General features: G+C 38.1%; 1 protein-coding gene across 1 annotated transcript in view; it reads right to left on the bottom strand.

Moving 5' to 3' along the window:
- NWD2 (NACHT and WD repeat domain containing 2) overlaps nucleotides 1-19,913 on the bottom strand; it is a 166,444-nt gene extending 146,531 nt beyond the window's left edge. The window contains 1 exon segment of the mRNA XM_074272508.1: nucleotides 18,045-19,913. Coding sequence (XP_074128609.1) covers nucleotides 18,045-18,195 — 151 coding nt within the window. The 5' untranslated portion in view covers nucleotides 18,196-19,913.
- Nucleotides 19,914-21,832: the final 1,919 nt, after the last annotated feature.

Below are 21,832 nucleotides of genomic sequence, written 5' to 3'. Positions count from 1 at the left end.
ACAGGGGAGAGGTTCTATATAAAGGATCATATAAAGTACCTGTCAAACAGGACATTGAGGACCTACAGATCATATGCTAGAACTGAAGGGGGTAAGTTTTCTAGAGCATGGTTTCTGATCTGGGGACTTTTAAAAGATGACTGGGGCTGAAAAGTTTAGTTGGAGCTAGATTACATGGAATGGGAGATCAATTGTGCTGTATTTAACATTTTTTCTTTGAAAACTTCTTTACAATTGTCTTCTACTGCCATATCAGCAGCTTGTCTAATACAGATGAGATGTACTTTCTTCTTATCAGAAGATATCATAGATACAGAGGTTCTCAAACCTCAATTTATGATGTTCTTAGAGTTTAAATAAATTTTTCATGGGGTCCCTACTCTAAAGAAAATAGCTAACAGTTCCTTGGATTTATGTTGTTAGAGCCAGATAACTTAATTAATACTTATGGACTGATAACAGTAGTTGTTTAGAAAAAAATTTGATGGCTGGTGGACCCAGAGAGGTGACAAGTATTTATATAAAAATCTCATAAACAGGAAAGTTTGAGAAGCTATAGTTGTAGCCAAAAGTATAAGTTGGCATATCTCAAAACTTTGAGAAAGCAGTTCACCATATGTCAACTGATGTTGAGTATCATGCTTTCCTCAAAATTGAAAATATCTTAAGATGCTTGTGGAGGTTTGCTTTTTTACCCTGGGGTGCCATGGAACCCAAGTCACTCTACTTAATTTCTACTTAAAGATTCAAGTAAATAACAAGTGCTATTTGCATGTTAATCAGAGCCATAATGTTGCCCTAAGAAGTATTTAATTATTCTTGGTTGAAGCATTAAAACAATTTGAAAAATTCTAAAATCCTAGAACCAGGTCATTCAGTTCAATTTTCTTTGGGATTGGATCAGAATGCATAAAAAGTGTAAGGTCATATCAAATTAAAAGAAAAAAACATTACAAAATGGAGTAAACATAACAGCATGAAGAATAAAACTGAAAGAATCCACAAAATAATTCTTAAAGGGAAAATGAGAGGATAAAGCTAGTTTTCAGGGCATTCAACTTGCAAACAAAGCAAAATAAAATTAAATGCTTTCAGATAGCAACTCATACCATCTCTCTTGATTAATATATCTAGAATCAGGGTGACTTTGGGCTGGAGGAAGGGAAGGGGAAAGAGAGAACTGGTAAGTTGAGTAATAGAGAAATGAGTTGAGTTTCAGAAAGCAAAGAAGGATTAAGAAATAATATATTGTTTTTGTAAAGCTGGATAGAGCAATAAATCTTTCTGTTTGCCTTTTTAATTTATTTAAAAAACTGGACACTGCCACTGAGAAAGCAAAGAGCATCACGGACTAAGTAATCTAAGTAAAGGGAAAACTAGGAAAGTGGGAGAGTAATGCAAATAATGTTTTCAGAATGTTCTTATTTATAAATCAATGCTATTAGCAGTGGGATGATAAAAAAGAATTTTACTAGTGAGAGAAGATGGTGGGATGGGGGTCCAGAAAAAGACTTGTCAATTTTTAAGAGTGGATAATCAAAGACTGTTTTAGTGAAAGAGCAAGGATAAAACATTCAGAGTAAAATCACAAGGAGAGGAAAAAGAGATTCATTTTACCAGAAGAATGGCAATGGTCTGGTAGTGATCACCTGGAAGCAATAGAAAGAGAGAGGATTTTGCATAAAACTTTTATTCATATGTGTGTGTGTGTATGGAGGGACAGCAGTGTGAGAAACCAGTTTGGATGTTTTAGGAGAATAGCTCTTCCAAACTGGGAGTTCTACATTTCAGCACTGGACCTTATCATGGAGGAGGGCTAAGTATTTTAGCCTAGCAAGAAATAGGGGGAATCACTGACATAAATCTAAAAAGTTGGGAAGGGATAAAATCAAGGGAAAGGATGAACAAGGGAAAAAAAGTACTTCTTATCTCTCACACACAAAGGAAAGGATAGAATGGGTGAAAAGGGAGAAGAATTGAAATATAGAAGGAGAAATTGTGGGGATCTTGTTCTATGACTTCAAGAGACTGATGATCATGAAGAACAGGTCAGGTAGTAGGAAGAGTAAACAGAAGAAATAGAATGGAAGAAGTTTTTGGTAGTTGAGGGGAATTTCAAAGTTCAGGTTTCAGAAAGTGGGCAATTCCAAGTGAAGGTTAGGTTTTAAGTTGGGATCACTCTGGTGGGTGGTTAACATTTAATGGAACTTGAACTTATTGATACTAAGAAAAATAATGACCTGCAAGGTTGAAGTGTTGAGAGATTAGAAACATATTTCCAGGATGATGATAGGAGAGTGAAGAAGTCTATAATAGATGCTGTAGTCCTTGCTGAAAGTGGGAGAATTCTGGAAGCATGGATAGGAATGGTGAGAAGGTGGTATAATATAATTATAGATTTTTAAACAGTGAGTTATTTGTTCTCCAAAAGACCAAAAATAACATCACCATATTAGAGTCAAGTGTATCTGACCGTGGTTGATTAGATTGATATAACTAGGAATGCTTTACACAGGTTGGGCACAAATAGTCCATGTGAATACTTTGGATAGATAATCTAAATTTGTGCATCTCACGGTCCTTTTCTTCTTGGCTCATAGAGCACAGCACTTTTTATGATGGGTTCATACCATGCTAAGTAGTCTTATGGCAGGGTTTCCCATATCATAAAATAAATTCTAATGTTCTTAAGATAGACGTTGAGAGAATCCTTGTGCTGCTTTTTCTGTCCCCTATGTAAATGCTTATCCTATGTGAGTTTTCCATAAAATAATCTTTTTAACAAGTGTATGTTTGACTTTTGAACAACCTGGCCAACCCATCAGAGTTGCAGTCCCTGTAGTAGATTTTCAATATTTCAGAGTTTAGTTTGAGAAAGTACCTCAGCATCCGGTATCTTATTCTGCCAGATGATCTTTAGAATCTTCCTAAGACAATTCAAATGGAAGAGAATCAGTTTCCTGCCATGGCACTGGCAGACTGTCCAAGTTTCGCAGGTTACAGCAATGAGGTCAGCACAATTGCTCTGTTGAAAACTTCAGTTTGATAGTCAGTCTAATACTTGTTTTCTCCCACACTTTCCTTCACAGCCCCCCAAACCATGAGCTAGCTTGGGCAATCTGTCTACCTCATTGTCAATCTGCATGCTGCTAGAAAATATACTACTAAGGTAAGTGAACTTATCCACAGCATTCAGAAGTTCTCTACTTGCTGTAACTGATGGTTCCACATACGGATGGTGTGGTTCTGGCTGACAGAGCAGAATAAAAGTTTATTGAATGACAGTGTAAGAGTAGTGATCTAGAATAATGATTTCAAATAGATTCCTGCAAACCACATAATAACTTAGAAAATTAAAAATTAATATTATCTCTGTTATAGTGTATTTTTATTTATTTTGTTAGATAGTTCCCAATTACACTTCTATCTGGTTGGGTTTCCAGTGAGGGCTGGGAATTTGACTTGCTAAAAATGGTAGGAGATGAGCTAAAGCATCTAGCTATTCCTTTACAAATATATTTTATAGATGCAAAACAAGAAAATTCAAGAATAATCTTTATTAGAATGAATTAGTACATTTTGTTTTACATAAAAACATAAGAACTGGGATATAAGGATTTTTCTGAACATCATGTACACAGAGGAAATCACTTATAATGGTGGTTAAAAGTGCTGGGGCTATTTTTTGACAAACTATCTTTGAATTCAGATTCTTAAGAGTTTCTGCCTATCATTTGAAGTCAAAATCTATAGTAACAATATTTAGTTTGAATCTGAATGAACATTTTATATTTTTGAAGCAATGTTTAGAAATATGAAGTTGAATATATTTTGTAGCCTTGGTCTCTTTATAAAAATACAGAATATTACATAGGCAGCTCAACTTTAGGAGAGGGAAGAACACACAATAATTTATTAAAAAAAACAAACTTGCCATTCAGATACTTTTGAAGTGTTTTCAAAGTGATTTGAATCAAAGACTCTATTTCATTTTCTTTTATGGTTAAAAAAAAAGTCTTCTTAATTCTCTTCATATATTCAAGATAAGAGCCCGTCTGCTCTCAGATCATTGCTCCTAAAGGTAGCAGGAACTTAAAGAAGGGACAGTGATTATTTGAAGGGAATAGCTGAATTTTTTCTTTCTCTTTTTTTCCCATTAACCATCTCTGCCTTCTATTTATACAAGGATTTCTGTATATACCATAGTCTTCTGAATATCTGAGACAACCAGAATTTGGAAAGGAAATTGGCTCTCAATCCCTTCTCCTTGTACTCGTAAATATTTATTTTTTTAGGCAGCAATTTCACATCATTTCTTTAATGACCTTCATAGGACAAAGGTTTCTTAATTTCATTCTGATCTCAGAATATTCCAGCAAAGTACCTTGCACGTAGTAGGCATTTAATAAATGATTGCTAAAATTTTATTAAACATCTTCAATTAAGTGTGAATTCCCGTGGAGCCCACAATTGAAATTTGATTGAGCATGCATTCAGGCTTTCCCCAGTACTATGTCATTTTGAACTAATTTAATGGTTTCCAATTCCTTCATTCCTTTAGCAGACTGTGAGATGCTATTAGTTCTGCAAATGTCAGCAAGCAAGTTTCTCATCAATTTTTTTTAATACATTTTCTGCTAGGTTGTGCTTTCTACCCTAGGCAGAAACAAAACAAAAGATAACTCACAAGTAGCAACAATCTACTCACTGTCCACTTAATGGAGTGCTCCAGTCTACCTCCAAACCACCTAGTTCACCAAAAATGAACCAAATCTTTCTTTCCATTGAAGAAATACTTTAAAATTCAACTCCTCCATAAATCTGTGTCAGAAGCACTCTATTCTCTCTGGTGGAAATATGATCCATGAAAAAAATGTCAGTTTCAGCCATTTCATGATATTACACAAAGTAGAAGATATGGGAATTTCAATGAAGATCAGTTCACAGAAACCAGGTCACATCTGTCATCATTCATGGAATGACACCTGCCATCCATGTTTTGCTGTTTGTCCTTTATTTTAACCATGGCAGTGATGAGCCCTTTGGAATATTTTGGATTCAAAGACATTGACAATAAAAAGAATATTTCTAAAATTTTCTTGCATCATGTCAAGAACCACAGTGTTTCACTCAACTCTTTGCCACAACACTTTTTTCACCAATATTTTTAAACCAGTGTTTTCTTAAGTGAAATATGCAGGAAAAAGTTCTTTTTATTGAGACTGTATCAGCCTAGACTTGAGACAGTAAGGTATGTAAATATGATAATGCTGAACTTGGAGAAAGAAAATCAATCAATCAGCATTTATTTGGTGTTTAATAAACACCAGACATCGTGGCACATATAAATGAATATAAAACTCCAAATGTCACCCAGTCCTAGCAGAGAACAGCAGTACTAAATCACCTCTCTAGTTCTGGACAGGATGACTCTCTTTATGCACAGTATTTTGGCAGCCATAGAGCTTGCAGTCTAAGTTCAGTAAAACTCAAATATTTTTCAAATGAAATGTTGTCCACCTAGCATATTTCCTATGTCTTATACTTGAGAAATAGATTTTTTGAATCCATATTTTAAGACTTTACACTTATCTCTATTAGTTTTAGCCTCTTTCTGCCCATTTCTTAAGATTTTCTTTCTATCATTTGACATGTAAACTATCCCTTCTGTCTCCAGTATAGAAACACTGAAAATCATAGACTGAAGTCTGGAAGGATACGTAGAGGCCTTCAACTTCCACCTTCCCATTTTATGGATGAGGAAACTAAGAATCAGGGAAATTGAATAACTTTTCTAAATCCCAATAAATATTATTATTGAGTCACTTTTCTAAATTCTAAATCTGCTTAAGGCAGTCAGTATCAGAGGCAGGACTTGAATCTAGATGCATCTTCCACTAATTCCACTTTGCTACTTCTGTTTCTTCTGTCACTATGATAAACTATGACTTTATCAAATAAAGTGATAAAATAATCAAGAGCACAGGGACAAGCACTCACCAATCTTTGAGATATTTCACTAGAGACCTCTTCAAGTGTCAAACCATTAATCACAACCTAGTGGGTTTGGCCATTTTATTGTTCCCAAATTCTGTTAATTACATGAATACCCACATCTATATCTGTTTACCTTCTCTAAAAGAGTAACATAGGAGACTTTGTCAGATACCTTGAGAAAAAAAGGGATAGAAAGAGAAATTCCACTTAAAACAACTATAGAAAATAAAAACTACCAAATTCCCCTACAATTACAGAACACTCTCTATGCAAATAAAAATTGATTTCTTTTTTTAGAGAAATATTAATTATTGGTAGATAAGTTGGTAATATGATCAAAATTATAATATTCACTAAATTGCTTTACTTAATCAGTGTCATAATATATCAAAAGATTATGGAGCCAGAAAAGGTTATAACAAAATTCATCTGGAGAAATAAAAAATTAATGAAAAAATGTGGGAAAGAAGGGGGCCTAGAAATACCAAATCTCAAATTATACTACATAGTATTGATCAGCAAAATAATCTGATACTAATTCAGAAACAGAAGAAGTATATAATACACAGAAACAAAAGAGCCCTATGAAGGAAGATATTATCTACATCCAGAGAAAAACTGATAAATGTGCTTTTATATTGTATGTGTTTATAAATATATATATATATATATATATATATATATATATATATATATATATATATATATATATATATATATATATATATATATATACATCAATATATGTATGTAATAAAAAAAGGAAGTGCCTAATACTTGATAAATTCAGTTCAGCTCAGAAAATCCCACCTACTGGGGAAGGAAGTCAGTATTGGACAAAAAACTTTTGGGAAAATTGAAAAGCAATCTGGCAGAAATGAGGTATAGAGCAACATCAAATACTATACACCAAGATAACCTCCAAAATGGGTATATGACATGGACAAACGCTGTTATCAGAAACAAATTAGAGGAGCAAAGGGAAAAAGTTACCTGTTAGTCTATCTGACTTATCAGTTCTATGTATAGAGGAATAGTTCATGACCAAGCAAGAGATGGAGAGGGTCACAGAAGGTAAAATGGACAATTTTTATTACCAAAAATTAAAAAGTTTTAACACAATAAATCTCAATGTAGATAAAATTTGAAGAGAAGCAGGTAAATAGGAGAAAATCTTTATATCATACTTCTCTGATAAAGATCTCATTGTTTATATAAGAATCAGAATGATTTCTTAAAATGATAGTCAAAGTTTGTGAAGAGGTAGTTTTCAGAGAAAGAAACCCAAGTTATCAATAACTACAAAAACATTCTCTAAATCACTAATAATAATGGAATGCAAGTTAAAATAATCATAATATTAACCTTGCACCTATCATTTTGGCAGAAGTGACAAAAAAATGGAAAATGACAAATGCTGGATGGGATTGTGGGAAAATAGGTACATTGATGCACTACTGGTGGATCTAAGAACTGATCTAGCCATTCAACAAAGAGATTTGAAAGTATGATCCCCCAAAACTATTAAGCCATGTATACATAGTCTTTGATCCAATGAGACCACTGCTATAGCACTATTTGACCTATATACCAATGATAGTGAGAAAAGAGGCATGATAACTTCAAAAATATTTAGAGCAATATTGTTTGCAATAGCAAAAAAAAAAAGGAAACTGAAAGGATGCCCATCAATTTGGGGAATGGCTAAACAAATTATAATATAGAAATGTGATAGGATGCTACTGTGATATGAGAAATGATGAAGATGGTTTCAAAAAAATCTGGTATGACATGAATTGATAAAGAAGTAAGCAAATCATGAGAACTATTACAAAGCTATATAGTGATCAATTGGCAGGAAAAGAAAGGGAAGGAAATATATATATATGTATATATATACATATACACACACACACACATATATATATCCATATTTATCCATTTTTCTCTGGATGTGGATAGCATCTTCCTTCATAAGGCCTTTGTAATTGATTTGAATATTTATAGTACTCAAAATAATTTAGCATTCACAAACTGGAATTGGTCAGTTGGAAAACTCCCTCCTTTCATTCTTTCTTCCTTCCTTTTTCTCTCCCTCTTTCCCTCTTTCCTTCCTTTCTCCCCTCTTTCCTTCCTTCATTCCTTTTTTCCTTCTTTATTTCCTTTCTTCTTTCTCTCCTTTCCTTTTCCCCCTTTGTCACATGGGATATCATACCTTTACACCTACATGTCATGACATCACCTCCTTGATGCCATGGTCCTCTTTGAAAACAAAGGACAAACAAGAACAATATTGCTGCCACTGTGTACAACATCCTCTTGGTTCTGCTCATTTTCCTCTTCATTATTTTATCCTTCCATGTTTTTCTAAAATCAATCATATTGTTATTTCTTATAGGACAGTAGAATTCCATCACAATTATATACCACTACTTGGTTAGCCATTCTCCAATTGATAAGCATCCCCTCAATTTCCACTTCTTTGCCTCTACAAAGAGAGTGTCTATAAATATTTTAGAACATCTGAGTTATTTCCTATTTTCCTTAATCACCTTGGGAAACAGACTTAATGGTGGTATTGTATGGTCAAAGGATATATAGGTTTTTCTTTTTTTTTAAATCTCTTTAGGCATAATTCCAGAATGCTCTTTGGAAGATACAAGTCATATTTGGAGCTTTTCTTTTGAAACCACTTTTAGATAAATAAGATAATGACCTCTTTAGGTTCCTATCTTAGGGTTTTTATAACCTCTAGATAAACCCTTTCTTCCCATTTTGCTAACTATATTTTAAACTATTTATATTTGTAATTTTGGTTTTACCTCACCTAAAATTTCACTTTTTATTAATGAGCTTTGCAACCATTTAGATCCACATTCCTATTATTAGTGGCAACTCATTTCAAGTAGCAACACACCATATTTTCTTATCTTCACTAGTATTAATTTCCACATAACTTTTTAACATATTTGTAACTATATCACTCTATACCCCATGGTTGAGTATTAATTTTGAAAGAACCCAGAAAACCAGTATTTCTATGGTGTCTTCTTTATTATTGCAGATGGAACCCTTTAGCAGTGTATGGGATGCCCTCATCCAGAAACCAATTTTTATTCTTGTATCTGGGGAGAAATTATAGTTATTTCTTGGGCCTACATAGGTGGTATGGATTACTTGCCAATTAGTTGTCAAAGATCTCAAGAAGGAGGTAGATGAGTCATAGTTAGAGAAGATCAATGATTTAGTTACAGGTTGAACAGAAAAACATGGAAAGACCTTACTGAAATAATTAAGAAAGAATGAAATGAGCAGAAACAAGTTAAAGTTGTACAAAGTAACAACAAAATTGTGTAAGAACAACTCTGAGTGACTAAAATTCCTTCCAAATCTGTGATTTCTCAAAGAACTGGAGTTGAAATCTAGTGCTTCACATATCAATAATCAATGAAGGATGTTTTTTTCAAATACTTATTAATAGAATTTAAACTCCAGAGGTAGAGGATATAATGTTTTGTTTCATCTTTATATTCCCAGCAGGCAGTAGAACACCTTATACATTATATGCACTTAAATGTTTTCTGAATTGAATGACTGATTTTTCTAATTCTGCCTCAAGAGCAGAATTATGCTTTAGGAAGAGCAGAATTATGCTTTAGGAAGAGCAGAATTATGCTTTAGGAACATTTACTCCTACTGCTAAATTAATTGTCTAGACTTGGAACTTATTGGATTTTAGTCTTCCTTCTGACAGTGGGATAGTGGTAGTCATGAACTTTCTTGAGCATACTGGGGAGAAGCAAAGTAATGCAATGGATAAATTGCTGGATGTGGATTCGATTCCTTTCAGATATTTGCTAATTCTATGACAACTCAAGCTTCTTTATGCCTCTCTTTATTCATATGAAAAATGGAGAGAACAATACTCATAGATGTTGAGCTAATATGTAAAGTTTTAAAAGCTTCAAAGTAGATTATAAATGTCAGTTATTATTATTTTGTCTGAATTGACTTTGTTTGAATTTATACTATGATCCCCAGTATAAGATATACCTTAATATATTCAATAAATCCCTTAGTAGGTTAACATTCTTAGTAAGTTTACCCTAGAGAACAGGTACAGAGTTTGCTTACTGATGTTATCTCCATTTTCTCTGTCCTACTTTGAGCTCCTCTTTCATTTAGGTCTATTTAACCAGGCCAGTTGGTGTCAGTGGAAGCTTCTCTGAGAATGGGAGAAGCAGAAGAAAGGGGTGATACTGCTTTGTATAACGTCACTGAAGGTCAACTTTGTCACTTGTTTCACATGAAAATAAATATTATTTATTTTTCTTGATCCAAACTATTACCTCTCTAATCCAGTTTTTGTACAGCTACCACAAATACTCAAATTAATCTGGCATTTTAAGACTTTTCATGGTTTCAGTCCATATTTATAGGCCGATTCCACATGATCTCCTTCATGAGGTATGTCTGTATCCCATTAAATCAGGCTCTTTGCTCTTCCCACACATACCACATATACCACAACCCACCTCCTGTTTCCAGATGTTATTGTACAGACTTTCCTCTATCTCTGGAATGGTTTTCCTTCTTGAATTCCAAAGCTTGAAATGCTTAGTCTCTTTTAAGGCCAGGCTCAAGTGCTGTCTCATAAAATTGTTCCCTCAGTTGCTAATACCTTTCTATCACTAAGCAGTTTTAAAAAAATTTACTCTGTTTATTTGTGAGCATCCTAGCAGAACGTAAGTTCTCTGAGGGTAGACAAGGATTTGTTATTTGTTATATCCAGAACCGAACATAGTGTCAGACATAAAGCAAACACTTATACATGTTTGCTGATTGAGCAATTGATTGATCTTTCCATGATCATGTATGATCTATTTTCAGAGAACTTTCTCTTCCCCTTCCAAATTTGGACTTAAATATTAAAACAACAAAAACAATTGCAAGATATCCCTATTGTCCCAGAATATTTAAGTAAAACTTGTATAAACTTGGCTATAGAAGAGAAAGAATTGTGTCTGCGTATGTTGTACATAGTGGGTTCACGTAAATGTTTTTCAAAATCTGACTTTGGCAGCAATATTACAATTTGAGAAAATTCATAACACTTTAGTGGCAATAAATAGCAACACAGATTTAAGAGTAATGATAATAAGAGTGAACATTTATGTAGCATCTATGTGCTAGGCACTTTAAAAATTAGATAAAAATAGTATCTGAGTTGATACTTATCATAGCTCTGGGAGGTAAGTACTATGACTATTTTACAGATGAAGAAATTGAAGCAAACAGAAGTTTAAATGGCTCGTTCAGGATCACAAAACTAATGAGCATCTGATGCCAGCTTTGAACTCAGTTGTTCCTCACTCAAGACCCTGTTCACTGTACCATCTAGCTGCATCATTTGGAGCTTCTAGGGATCTTATAACTCTTTTGACACAATATATTTCTATTACAGATAAGGAAACTGAGGCTTTTAGAAATAAATTTACTTGCTCAAGGTCACACAGGTAAAAAAGAAGGAATTAAACCTAGGTTGAATGTCATCCAACCAATACCCCCACAAGAATTGCCACCACAAGGGGTCATAAATGTTTTATAGGAAGTCTTTGCAAAGCTTATTTGCATTTCATTCTTGATGATTCAACTTTTATAAATGAATGATACAATTCCTGCAGTGTAGCAGAAATTGGATTATCTGTAAGCTGTTAGGTTTGATTTATTAGTATAGCAAAACGTGTTTATAGTCTAGGTCACACTTTCTTTGGGGTCCCCCTAAATGCTAACCATATTTATTGTCATGGTATATGATAACATCATCCTAGGCCATTAGCTCTGTACTAATACAAGAGAATGAGTGTTCTGTGTTTAATAACTAACACCATTTCTTTCAAACTCTCATCACTATATCTCACATTAGATTATGATTTTGGATAAGTCATTTAACCTCATACTATATCAATTTTCTTCAACTATTGAATTAAAATAAGTAGTACTGATTATCTAAAAGGGTTAAAGAACACCTTTAATGTGTTGAGTGCTAAATAAAAAATAATAGCTCAACATGTTTTTCTTGCAAACTAAATTTGCCTTCTCTTCTTGAACCATTATTTCTAATATTATTCACTACTAGGTTGTATCTGAATTATGTTAAACTGATTTCATATCTCTCTTCAACTGTCACAATGATATATAATAGTAGGAAATGGAACTGAAGATGTTTGGGAAGACACATTTTGGTGAAGAGGTGCTAAATTCACCCTAAACTTTATAAGCCTGATATTAATCTGCTGGCACAAAGAATGGTCAGCAGACACTACCAGCATCTTATTTTCATATGTATATGCATATTGTTAGTATTTGTATGTGTGTGTGTGTGTGTGTGTGTGTGTGTGTGTGCATATTCACAAACATAAAAAATATAACATAATCCAGAGAAACAGAAATATTAGGAGGGAGAGAGAAAAAGAAATGAAATGAAAAGGTATGGGAATGAGAAAAAAGGAAAGGGAGAATGAGAGACACAGAGAGATAGAGACAAGAAAAGTGATTATGTACGAATAATACAAACTGGTAACATACCTCTCTTTTTATACTGGTGGTACTCAAGCTATCTGAATAATCCTTAGATACAAAATGTATTGCTCAGAAGCCAAAAGACAGGGTTGAAGTAGGGCAATTAAATATGTTTTTCCACATTTCTATTAAGCATGATCATACCTGCTTTCTGTCCATGTAATCTGTCTTTGCATGGCCCTAAAAAGTATCTATCTACCTATCTATCTATCTATCTATCTATCTATCTATCTATCATCTACATAATATATGTTTTGGGGTGAACACTTTTATTAGACAGCATAGGGATAGGGAGAGAGAAGAAAAATAGTTCTCAGTGACAGCTAACTCCTCTTTTCTTTTCCAGAATATTAATCTAGGTAACTGACAGAATCAAGAATCAAATAGTGTGCAAGGTTATTGTAGTATAGTATTTTGTCTGTGCTTTGTAATCATTGTATTGGGAAGGTTTAAATCTAGTTCTTGTTTGGAAACCATGGACACATTTTTCCTAACTTTATACTTTCTTCCCTCTATTTATGCTAGACTTATCTTCCTTACCCATAAATATACTCATAGTATTTTACTACCTTAAACCATTTAAAGGTTCCTCATTACCTTCTGAATTAAATTCAGCCTCTATCTTTGGTCATTTATCTTTTAAGCTTTATCTCACATCACTCTGCTTTATACACTTTATATTCAGCCAAATTGGATTACTTACCATCCATTAATTAATCAATCAACAAGTATTTATTAAATGCTTACTATGTGCCAAGTTGACAGCTAGGTGGCACAGTGAATAGAGTGCTGGGTTTAGAAACAGGAAGATATCTTCTTGAATTCAGATATGGCCTTAGAATACTTATAATCCTAGGCAGATTACTTGACTCTATTTGTCTCAGTTCCTCATCTGTAAAATGAACTGGAGAAGGAATGGTAAATTCCAAAAAATCCTAGATATGTATTAGTATCTGCCAAGAAATCCCAAATGGGGTCACAAAAACTGGGCACAACTGAAAAATAAATGAATAACAACATGCCAGACACTATGGTAAACACTGAGAACACAAAGACACAAATGAATCAATCCCTTTGAGAATTCATAATCTTTTCCCTATCCCTAATAGTAAAACTTTACTTTTTTTTTTTAAAGTTTAATTCCAATGCCATCTCATCCATGAAATTTTATTTCCCTTGGACTTCACATAACATTTAGTTCACACTTGTCTTATACTTGTGTGTGTGTGTGTGTGTGTGTGTGTGCGTGCGCGCGTGTGTGTATTACACATATTATATGGGTTATATTCTGCATGCTAAGCTATAAGTCCCATAAGGGCACAGCTCAAGTCTTATCTAAATTTTGTATGTCTCCCTATTTTCCAGGAAAGAATAACCTGCATTCTCTCTCTATGTAGATATAAACTGAATAAACTTGAGAACATCTTGTAGTGAAGCAATCTTTAAATCTCTTCAAGCCCTGTGATTAATATGTTGGGGTATGGTATTTATATTTACATATAACACATCTTAGGAACATTATGATAGGATTTTCTGCATTGAGGAGGAGATTATACCAGATGAGTTTTCAGGTCCAATTTCTATGGTTTTATAATAATACCATCACAATGTAAATATAATTCTTCCTCTATATGATGGGGAATGGGCTTGAATTTGATATATTTTATTGTTCACTAGGGAGCTATTTCCCTAGCACCCACACCCAGAAAACAGAATTCAGGCACAATACTGAAATACTCAATTAGGCCCCTTGGGCCAGAGAATAGCAAAACTATGGCCTAGAGATGGAAGGCAAGATAGGAAAGAAATGATTCAGAGATGTTAAGTTGACATTTGGCTTCTTGGGATCTTTTGGCAAATGTATACACATAAAGGTATTTGCAGGAAGAAATGGTCCAACTCTAGTTCACTAGTTCAGAGTAGCAAGAGCTACTCTGGTGGCTTGTACCCTATAATATGTTACTATCAAAATGAGGCATAAGTTTGAATGGCTCTGAGAATGTAAGCGAAAGAGGAAAAGTGTATGTTTGTTGCTTGTCCCTTTCTTGACTTAGAGGAGAGAATCCAGCCAGACCAACCTTTTAAAACAACTACATATTAAATCAATAACGCTGAGAGAGCCTTTGGCATGATTATCAGAGCAGCAAACCTAATTCAACACACAGAAGCTTTTGTTTAGAGAATAAATTAGAACTACGCTGTTTTTACAAAGAAACAAAGATAACATTCCTTGACTTAATTTAACAGTTGAGAATATCTTTAGAATTGGCTGAGAATTTTGTCATTGATCTTACCAACACACTACCATTTGTGTGTTTAAATGGTATCCAAGAAAAGCTTGCCATACAGTGCTCTTCAGAAAGAGCTGTTACTAAGATTGCAAGGTGTCACACTCAGATTATAAGAAGAAACCTATTTCACTCTGTTTCATCCAATATACCATTCTCCCTTTTGATACTACTAAAATTCAAGGCTGTAGGACTTTGCCAGGTGAGCTTCCCATTTAAGATAATTAAAAGCCACATGGAATTTGTCGGGGTCAAGGATGTGCGATAAGATCATTAGTTAGTATTCCACCCTCTCGTTCCCTGAGGTTAATAGAAATATTGAATTTTATCTTCATGAATTTGGCAGCAAATGCCAAATAATTGTTAATAGGAGCTATGCTGGCACCATCAAGCCCAGAATATGTTTTTTATTAACAAGGAGTTTCTTACATAGATCAAACCTTCACTTGAGTTAGTACACAACTAAGTCTTCTATGCTATTAGTGGGAATCTTGCTTAGAATCAGGAATTTAATGATCTCATATATGCACCAAAACCAATATTTACCATGTAATATAGCTACTTTGAGGAATCATTTAAAAAATGATAAAATAAAATTTGTTCCTGTATTACTTAATTCAATATTAACTCATTAAAAATTTACCACTGCCAATAAGTTAAAAACTGGGGGAGAATGAACTTATTGTATTCTAAAACAAGCTAAAGTCACAATCTTTTTTGGACCTCTGTTTTCTCTTCTGTAAAATAAGAAGATTGCACTCTTTAAGCTCTACAATCCCTTTTAATTCTAATAGACTATGATTCTATCATCCTGTATTGCTATGGTAATAACAGATAATTGGCTTTATCATATTTTAAAAAGTCAACGTTATTTCTAAAGAAAAACAGCAGTTGTTCATAGATAATATTTCATCACTAGACCACTTAATAGATTGTTTAAATGAGGACATTTTGTGACCAATACATTTTACTAACATCCTCAGCATTCCAAATTATTTCCACTTAAAAGGTAAAAATAAAATTTACCAGAACTTTTTACTAGTTTTCTAATGTGCATTTACAAAAACTTAGTTTCAACTTTTCTCCTTAAAGCAAACCAACTGTATAGTTCAAATATTTCTTTTTCTGAGTTAATATACATATCTTAAGAATATTCTAAGCACATTTGAAAAAATGCTTTTAGACATCTGTATGCCATACAACTCATTTAGGAAAGCCTGACTAAAACATTAACGGAACTTTAAGTGCTCCTCTCCTCTTAAGTAAAATTCTTCTTCTATTACCTTTCATTACTAATTAATGTACATGACCTGTTTCATTATTCACATAACTTCTCTATCATAATTTTAAAGATATGCTAGAAACTTTTGCTGCACACTCATTATTTTATAAGTCAAATGGAACTTTAACAAGCTACCCATTTTTTGTCATCCCTGCTCACAAGCGGAACAGTAGTGACTGTGACTGAAAGCTTAGAAGAGTGGAGTAGAATCCAATTCTGCTAAGATCCTACCTGTGTAATAAGAAGTAACTCGTTTCAGCTCCAAAAATCTCAGTTTCTCATCTCAAAAATGGAGATAATAATATTGCACTTTTTCTCAGAGCTGTTATGGGGAAAGGGCTTTAAAAAGCTGGGGATTTTGTACAAATGTAGGCTGTTATTAAATAAGTGGGGTATTCAACAATTGTTAAAGCTAAATTTATTATTATTTTATTTTAGCAGATTCTTTAGTAATTCTTTTAGGCAGTAACTCATCTGTAAAAATGAATTCACAGTTGGGACCTTTAATACAGTCCTACTATACCCTAAGTACTATACTAAGGGCTGGAGCTAAAAAAATAAACAAAATAAAACACACAAAAGCTAAATCCAGTTAAAAACAGAGCTTAGATTCTATAGGAACATATGATAGGTAATTTAAGGAGAAAGAGGGCACTAACTAAATCCTAGGCAGACCAGGAAAGGTTCTTTCAGTCCTTTATACTTGGTGTTCACTACTCAACTATCACTTTGGGAAACGAAAATTCCTTAAGATATAGATCCAAGATCATCTTTTCCCACTTAGTCAACGACTGCAAATGAGTTGACATTTAGCAATAGAGACAGGAAGATATGGGAGGCGACTACGAAACTAATACCGGACAATCAGGACAAACATTTACCAGCTAGGGACTGATTCCTATCGCACTAGAGAAACTTGCGGTGAGTCAACAAGTACTGAGGGAGCTCTCATTAAGAGAGCTAGCTACCTCAAGCTTAAGAAAGGACACCACAGAGTCAAGAACGTTATCGGTATCAGGGCCAGCACTATCTAGAGCAGATCCAGAACGGGATTTTAGAACAAGCAAGCAGTTAAACAAATCTAGTGACTCGATTTGGCCCAGAGAAATAAAATGTCTCTTTGGAGTCAGGCGCCAACCACCCCCCTGCATCTTTTCCTTCCTCCAAGATTCCGAATGGGCCACCCTTGCCATCCTCTCCCCATCCCCCTCACACCGGTTCTCTTCAGCCGCGTGTCTTCTGCTTCGGTTTCGCTAAAAGGTCGCATTCCCTACATAAGGGCGAATTCAGCCTCGGCCAGGGAAGCCTCCATCTGCACGGGAGGCAGCGGGGCCACCCTGCGATGACCCTATTAGGAAGTAAGATGAATCTGTTCTTACTGGAGCAGGGCAAGTGGGAAAGGAGGCAGGAGCTGGAACCCAGACAGATCCTGCTGCAGAGCTGGGGAGTGACAGCAGCTACAACTTGAGGCTGGGATTGCCGAGGCAAGAAACGGCTTCACCTTTAAAGAAAGAGAGAAGGGGACGCGGTGGGGGTGGGGATGGGGAGCCCTGCACTTGGCTCCGGGATCACTTCCGACTGCTCCAGGGCTGCCAGCCACAATTCGGAGCATCGCCAGGTGGCATGTGTGCGGGTCCTGGGGGAAGCAGGCAAAGGGTGGGGGGATGTGGGGAGCGAAAAGGAAAAAGTAGTTTGGTTTAAAAACACAAACCCCAGCATGCCCGAGGGAGCAGCCGCTTTGTGCGGAAAGGGGAGGGTGGAAGGAGAAAGAACTGGGCAGTCCGGGGAGCCACGCTCCGGCTTCCCCGGATCAGACAGACAGACCGGCAGGCGGACAGACAGACAGACAGACCGAGCCACGAAGAGGGGAGAGGTGAAGACCTTGAGCCAGTTACCTTCAGGATTGGCGCTGATGAAAACCCGGACGCTCCTGCCCGCCGGCACGAGGTGGGAAGGCAGAGCCGTGAGGTTCCCGGAGAAAGCCGCCCGCCGGAGAGCCGAGTCTCGGGCACAGGGCAGCTTGCTGCCCGCCCCAGCCGGCCACATCGCCCACGGTGGCAGCCGCCGCCGCCTCCCGCTCCTCCTCCCGGCCCGGGTTCTGGCTCGGTAGCGCGATCCCCCCCGGACCGCCCGAAGCGGGCTCGCCCCAGCAGCTCGATCAGCACCACGGACAGCGCCAACTGGGAGCGGCCATGCGAACTCCCCGGCTCCTTCGGCTGCTGCGCCCCCCGCCTCGCCTCCTCTTCCTCCTCTTCCTCCTCCAGTGTCTTCTTCAGCTCTGCGGCGGGCCGGCGGAGCGCGAGGTCAACTGTGGCGCCGGCTACTCAGGCAGCCCGGGTCTGAGGCTCGGAGCGAGCGCCCGAGGCGGACCGGGAAGCTCCCGGCATCCCGTCCCCGCCTCCGCCTTCGCCGGCGCCCCCTCCCCCCGCCGCCAGCCCCCTCCCCCTTTTTCTTCCCGGCACGGCGGCAGCGGCAGCAGGAGGGTGGAGGTGGCGGCAGTGGGGAAGGAGTGTGAGGGGGGTGAGCAGAGAAAACTAAACTTTCTACGCCAAAGAGCTCCCGAGTTTATTTTCAGCCTTTCGGCAGCCAGCACACCAGCCCACTGAGCTTACGCCCCCCCCCAACCCGAAAGGTTGTCGTTACGGGGAGGTGTGGAAGCGGGGCGGAGACGGCTGGGGAACCTCCAGACGCCTTAGGATTTCGACGTCCTGACAGGTTGTCCCACTTCCGTCCCGCAGAAGGGAAAAAAGCTTGAGAAGAAGTGGGGGGGGGGAGCTGCTTTTCCGAGTTAAAAAGCACTTGACAGTCTCCCCGGCAGCCAGCTCCCCTCTTCCCCCCACTGGCGAGTTGGGCTCCTCCGAGTGTTTAATGAAGTACAGTCTGCCTCCAAGTTAGGCGTCAGAAGCCGAAGTTCGGGCGCGCGGCCGCCCGACCCTCTGGGGCTGCTCCGCGGCCCGCGGGTCACGGGGACGCCGCCGAGCACAAGGGCATCCCCGGGACCTGAAGGGGCGCGGTCGGAGGGAAGGGCTGGATGTGGGCGCGGGAGCAGCCGGCCGGAGCGGCCCCCGGCTTTTTCTACCCTCCCAGTGCTGCGCTGGGCGGAGCTGAGGGCTTTGTGTTTCTTTTTTCTTTCTTTCTTTCTTTCTTTTTTTTTTTAAAGGAGACTTCCCTTCTCTGTGATCACGGGCGACCGGAGACTCCCGCAGGTCTGAGCCCTTTCTTCAAGGGGAGCTCGTCCGGAAGCCCACCCAGCCCTGCACAGCAGCCCGCCTGCCTCCCCCAGAGGCGGCTTAGTTATTCTTTCATAGGAGGTTGGGGATCAGAAGAGTTGCAGCCGGGACGCAGGGACCCCGCGCGGGGCTTCAGAGGGCTGTCGGTGGCGGGGCGTCCCGGAGAGCGGCTCCCAGGAAAATTCTCTTTTCCAAAAAAAGCTTTTGGCCAAGTGGGGGGTGGGGGAAGGAGCAGGAGAACGACTGGAGGCTCCGGCTGCTTGTTGCTCCGGCTGCTTTCTAGTTCCCAGAGAAAGGGTGGGGCCGTCTAAGCACGAGACGCTCTCCAAAGCCCGGGGATGCTCCCGGTGCGCCTCCCCACGGGCGCGCGCACTCGCGCTCGGCCCGCGTGGACGCTGGGGGTCCCGGGTGGGCGTAGCCAGGTCCCGGCTCCTACTAGAGGGGTGATCAAGTAGATCGAAAGGCAAAAGGGGTTAGAATTGGGGCAAGATCTCGCTTTTGCTCAGAGCTTTCCAGATGCTCTCCTCACAGCTCTGTGATGTAAGTGTTGTAAAAGCGTTAACCCGATTTTACAGATGAGACCACTGAGGCTCAGAGTGTTTAAGTAAATCACATCATCCAATCAAGTTGAGATCAGTAATTTGGCCACAGGCTTAAGGATCTTTCCCATCATCTCACACACCTCTGCCTTTTTATGGGCACCGGGGAAGGCAGCCTTTAGTCTCTCCATTGTACAACTCCAGCTCTTTTCATGTCCTCTTAGGATTGCCAACAATCCTTTGAAATATAAAGGGCAGGGGCAGCTAGGTGGCGCAGTGGATAGAGCACCAGCCCTGAATTCAGGAGGACCTGAGTTCGGATCTGGTCTCAGACTCTTAACACTTCCTAGCTGTGTGACCTTGGGCAAGTCACTTAACCCCAGCCTAAGGGGGGGGAAAAGAAATATAAAGGGCAAGTATTAGTGAAAGCGAATAAAAAATTAAAAAACCTGATGTGACTCATCATCACAAAACTAGCTTCAGAGCCAGGAATCACCTGTATGTTAGAAAAAGCCTCAGTCTATCCAGGTGCTGTTTGTCACTGGCCTCTGTTCCCCCAAAATGCCAATTCCTAAACAAGTCAGAACCAAGGAAATGTAACCACTCCTAGGATATAGATCGGGAAGGGACCTGAGAGGTCATTGAGGATCATTGAGGATCCTCATTTTATTTCAAGGCCACAGAGGCTACCTCTAGAGCTGAACAAGGGCTCCTTGACTCTAAATCCCGAGCTTTCGGCACTGCTTCACAGCAGCTTGGGGAGTGGAGCACTCAGTGTACAAGCGCCCACCAAGCCCACACCATGAAGATTCAACTTTGCCAGGAGGAGTTTTTTCTTCAGAAGTCTGAAGTTGAGAATGGAGGGGGCTTGACTGGGACCAAGAGAAGAAGGAAGTTAATGCTGGAGAGTGAGGGAGTACACTTTATAATCTAATCAAAATGCTTCGAAGAACAACCAATATGTCACCAATTTGAAGGTCAGCTAGGTAAAACTTGAATTATCTTTGTCTACTTTGAGGGTCACCTAGAGAGACAGTGTCCTGTCCCTGAACTTAGTTACCTTGTCCCAATGTTGGTTCAGAAGCAGCAGATGCTGCTGTGCTGCTTTCTTTGACCTCTTTGCTGTCTCTGAGGAGATTCCTCCTTAGAGAACACTTGGATTTTCCAAGCAGCACTTCTATCCCTAAGAGCCAGGGGGCAGACAGCTCTCTCTCCTTTGATGCATTTCTCATCAAACTCAAACCAAGTAATTTTGAACGTTCAAAAATGTTACCTTTATTAATTATGCAGTCTCCCACTCTCTGTCCTGATCCATTGCTCCTAAAGATTATATCTCTGAATGAACTGGGATTCATAACTGTCATTACCTGGGAGAAACTCAGAAGTTTAATAATAACTGTATAGGCAGATTCCACAGCCTCCTCAAAATTTTACATAGTGGGATTCAAAAAAGGTTAGTTGAACTTAATTTGATTTTGTTTTTAGGAGATTCAGACACAAACTCTCATTTCTAGTACCTTCATCAAAGGAGTTGGAGGCATTAAGAATTAAATTTCTACATTCAGGCCCTTCCCCTCTCTTTTTTTGTTTTTTGTTTTTTGTTTTTTTGTTTTCGACATCCTAAGTCTCAATGTGCTGCATTTTCTTATTATGACTTTGGGATTTTGGCAGCTTCCATAACCTAATTAACTGTCCCAGACAGGCCACAGTTTAGCATCAACCAATGTCACTGCAGATAGAGGGCAAAAGCAATGAATTCCATACAGAGTCAGGAAAGCTAAGTATAGAAAGACTAACTGCAATCACAGCCTAACTAGTACCTGACTCCATTGTGTGATTTCAGGAATCCTTGGAAAGACTAGTTCTAACCCCCTACCCCAAATAGTGCTGCCATGTATTGGAGATACCATCCTT

Source organism: Sminthopsis crassicaudata, chromosome 6 (genome assembly GCF_048593235.1).
Source record: "Sminthopsis crassicaudata isolate SCR6 chromosome 6, ASM4859323v1, whole genome shotgun sequence".
Classification (NCBI taxonomy): domain Eukaryota; kingdom Metazoa; phylum Chordata; class Mammalia; order Dasyuromorphia; family Dasyuridae; genus Sminthopsis; species Sminthopsis crassicaudata.
Note: the sequence above shows the minus strand (reverse complement) of the source record. Positions and strands in the feature narration are given on the sequence as shown.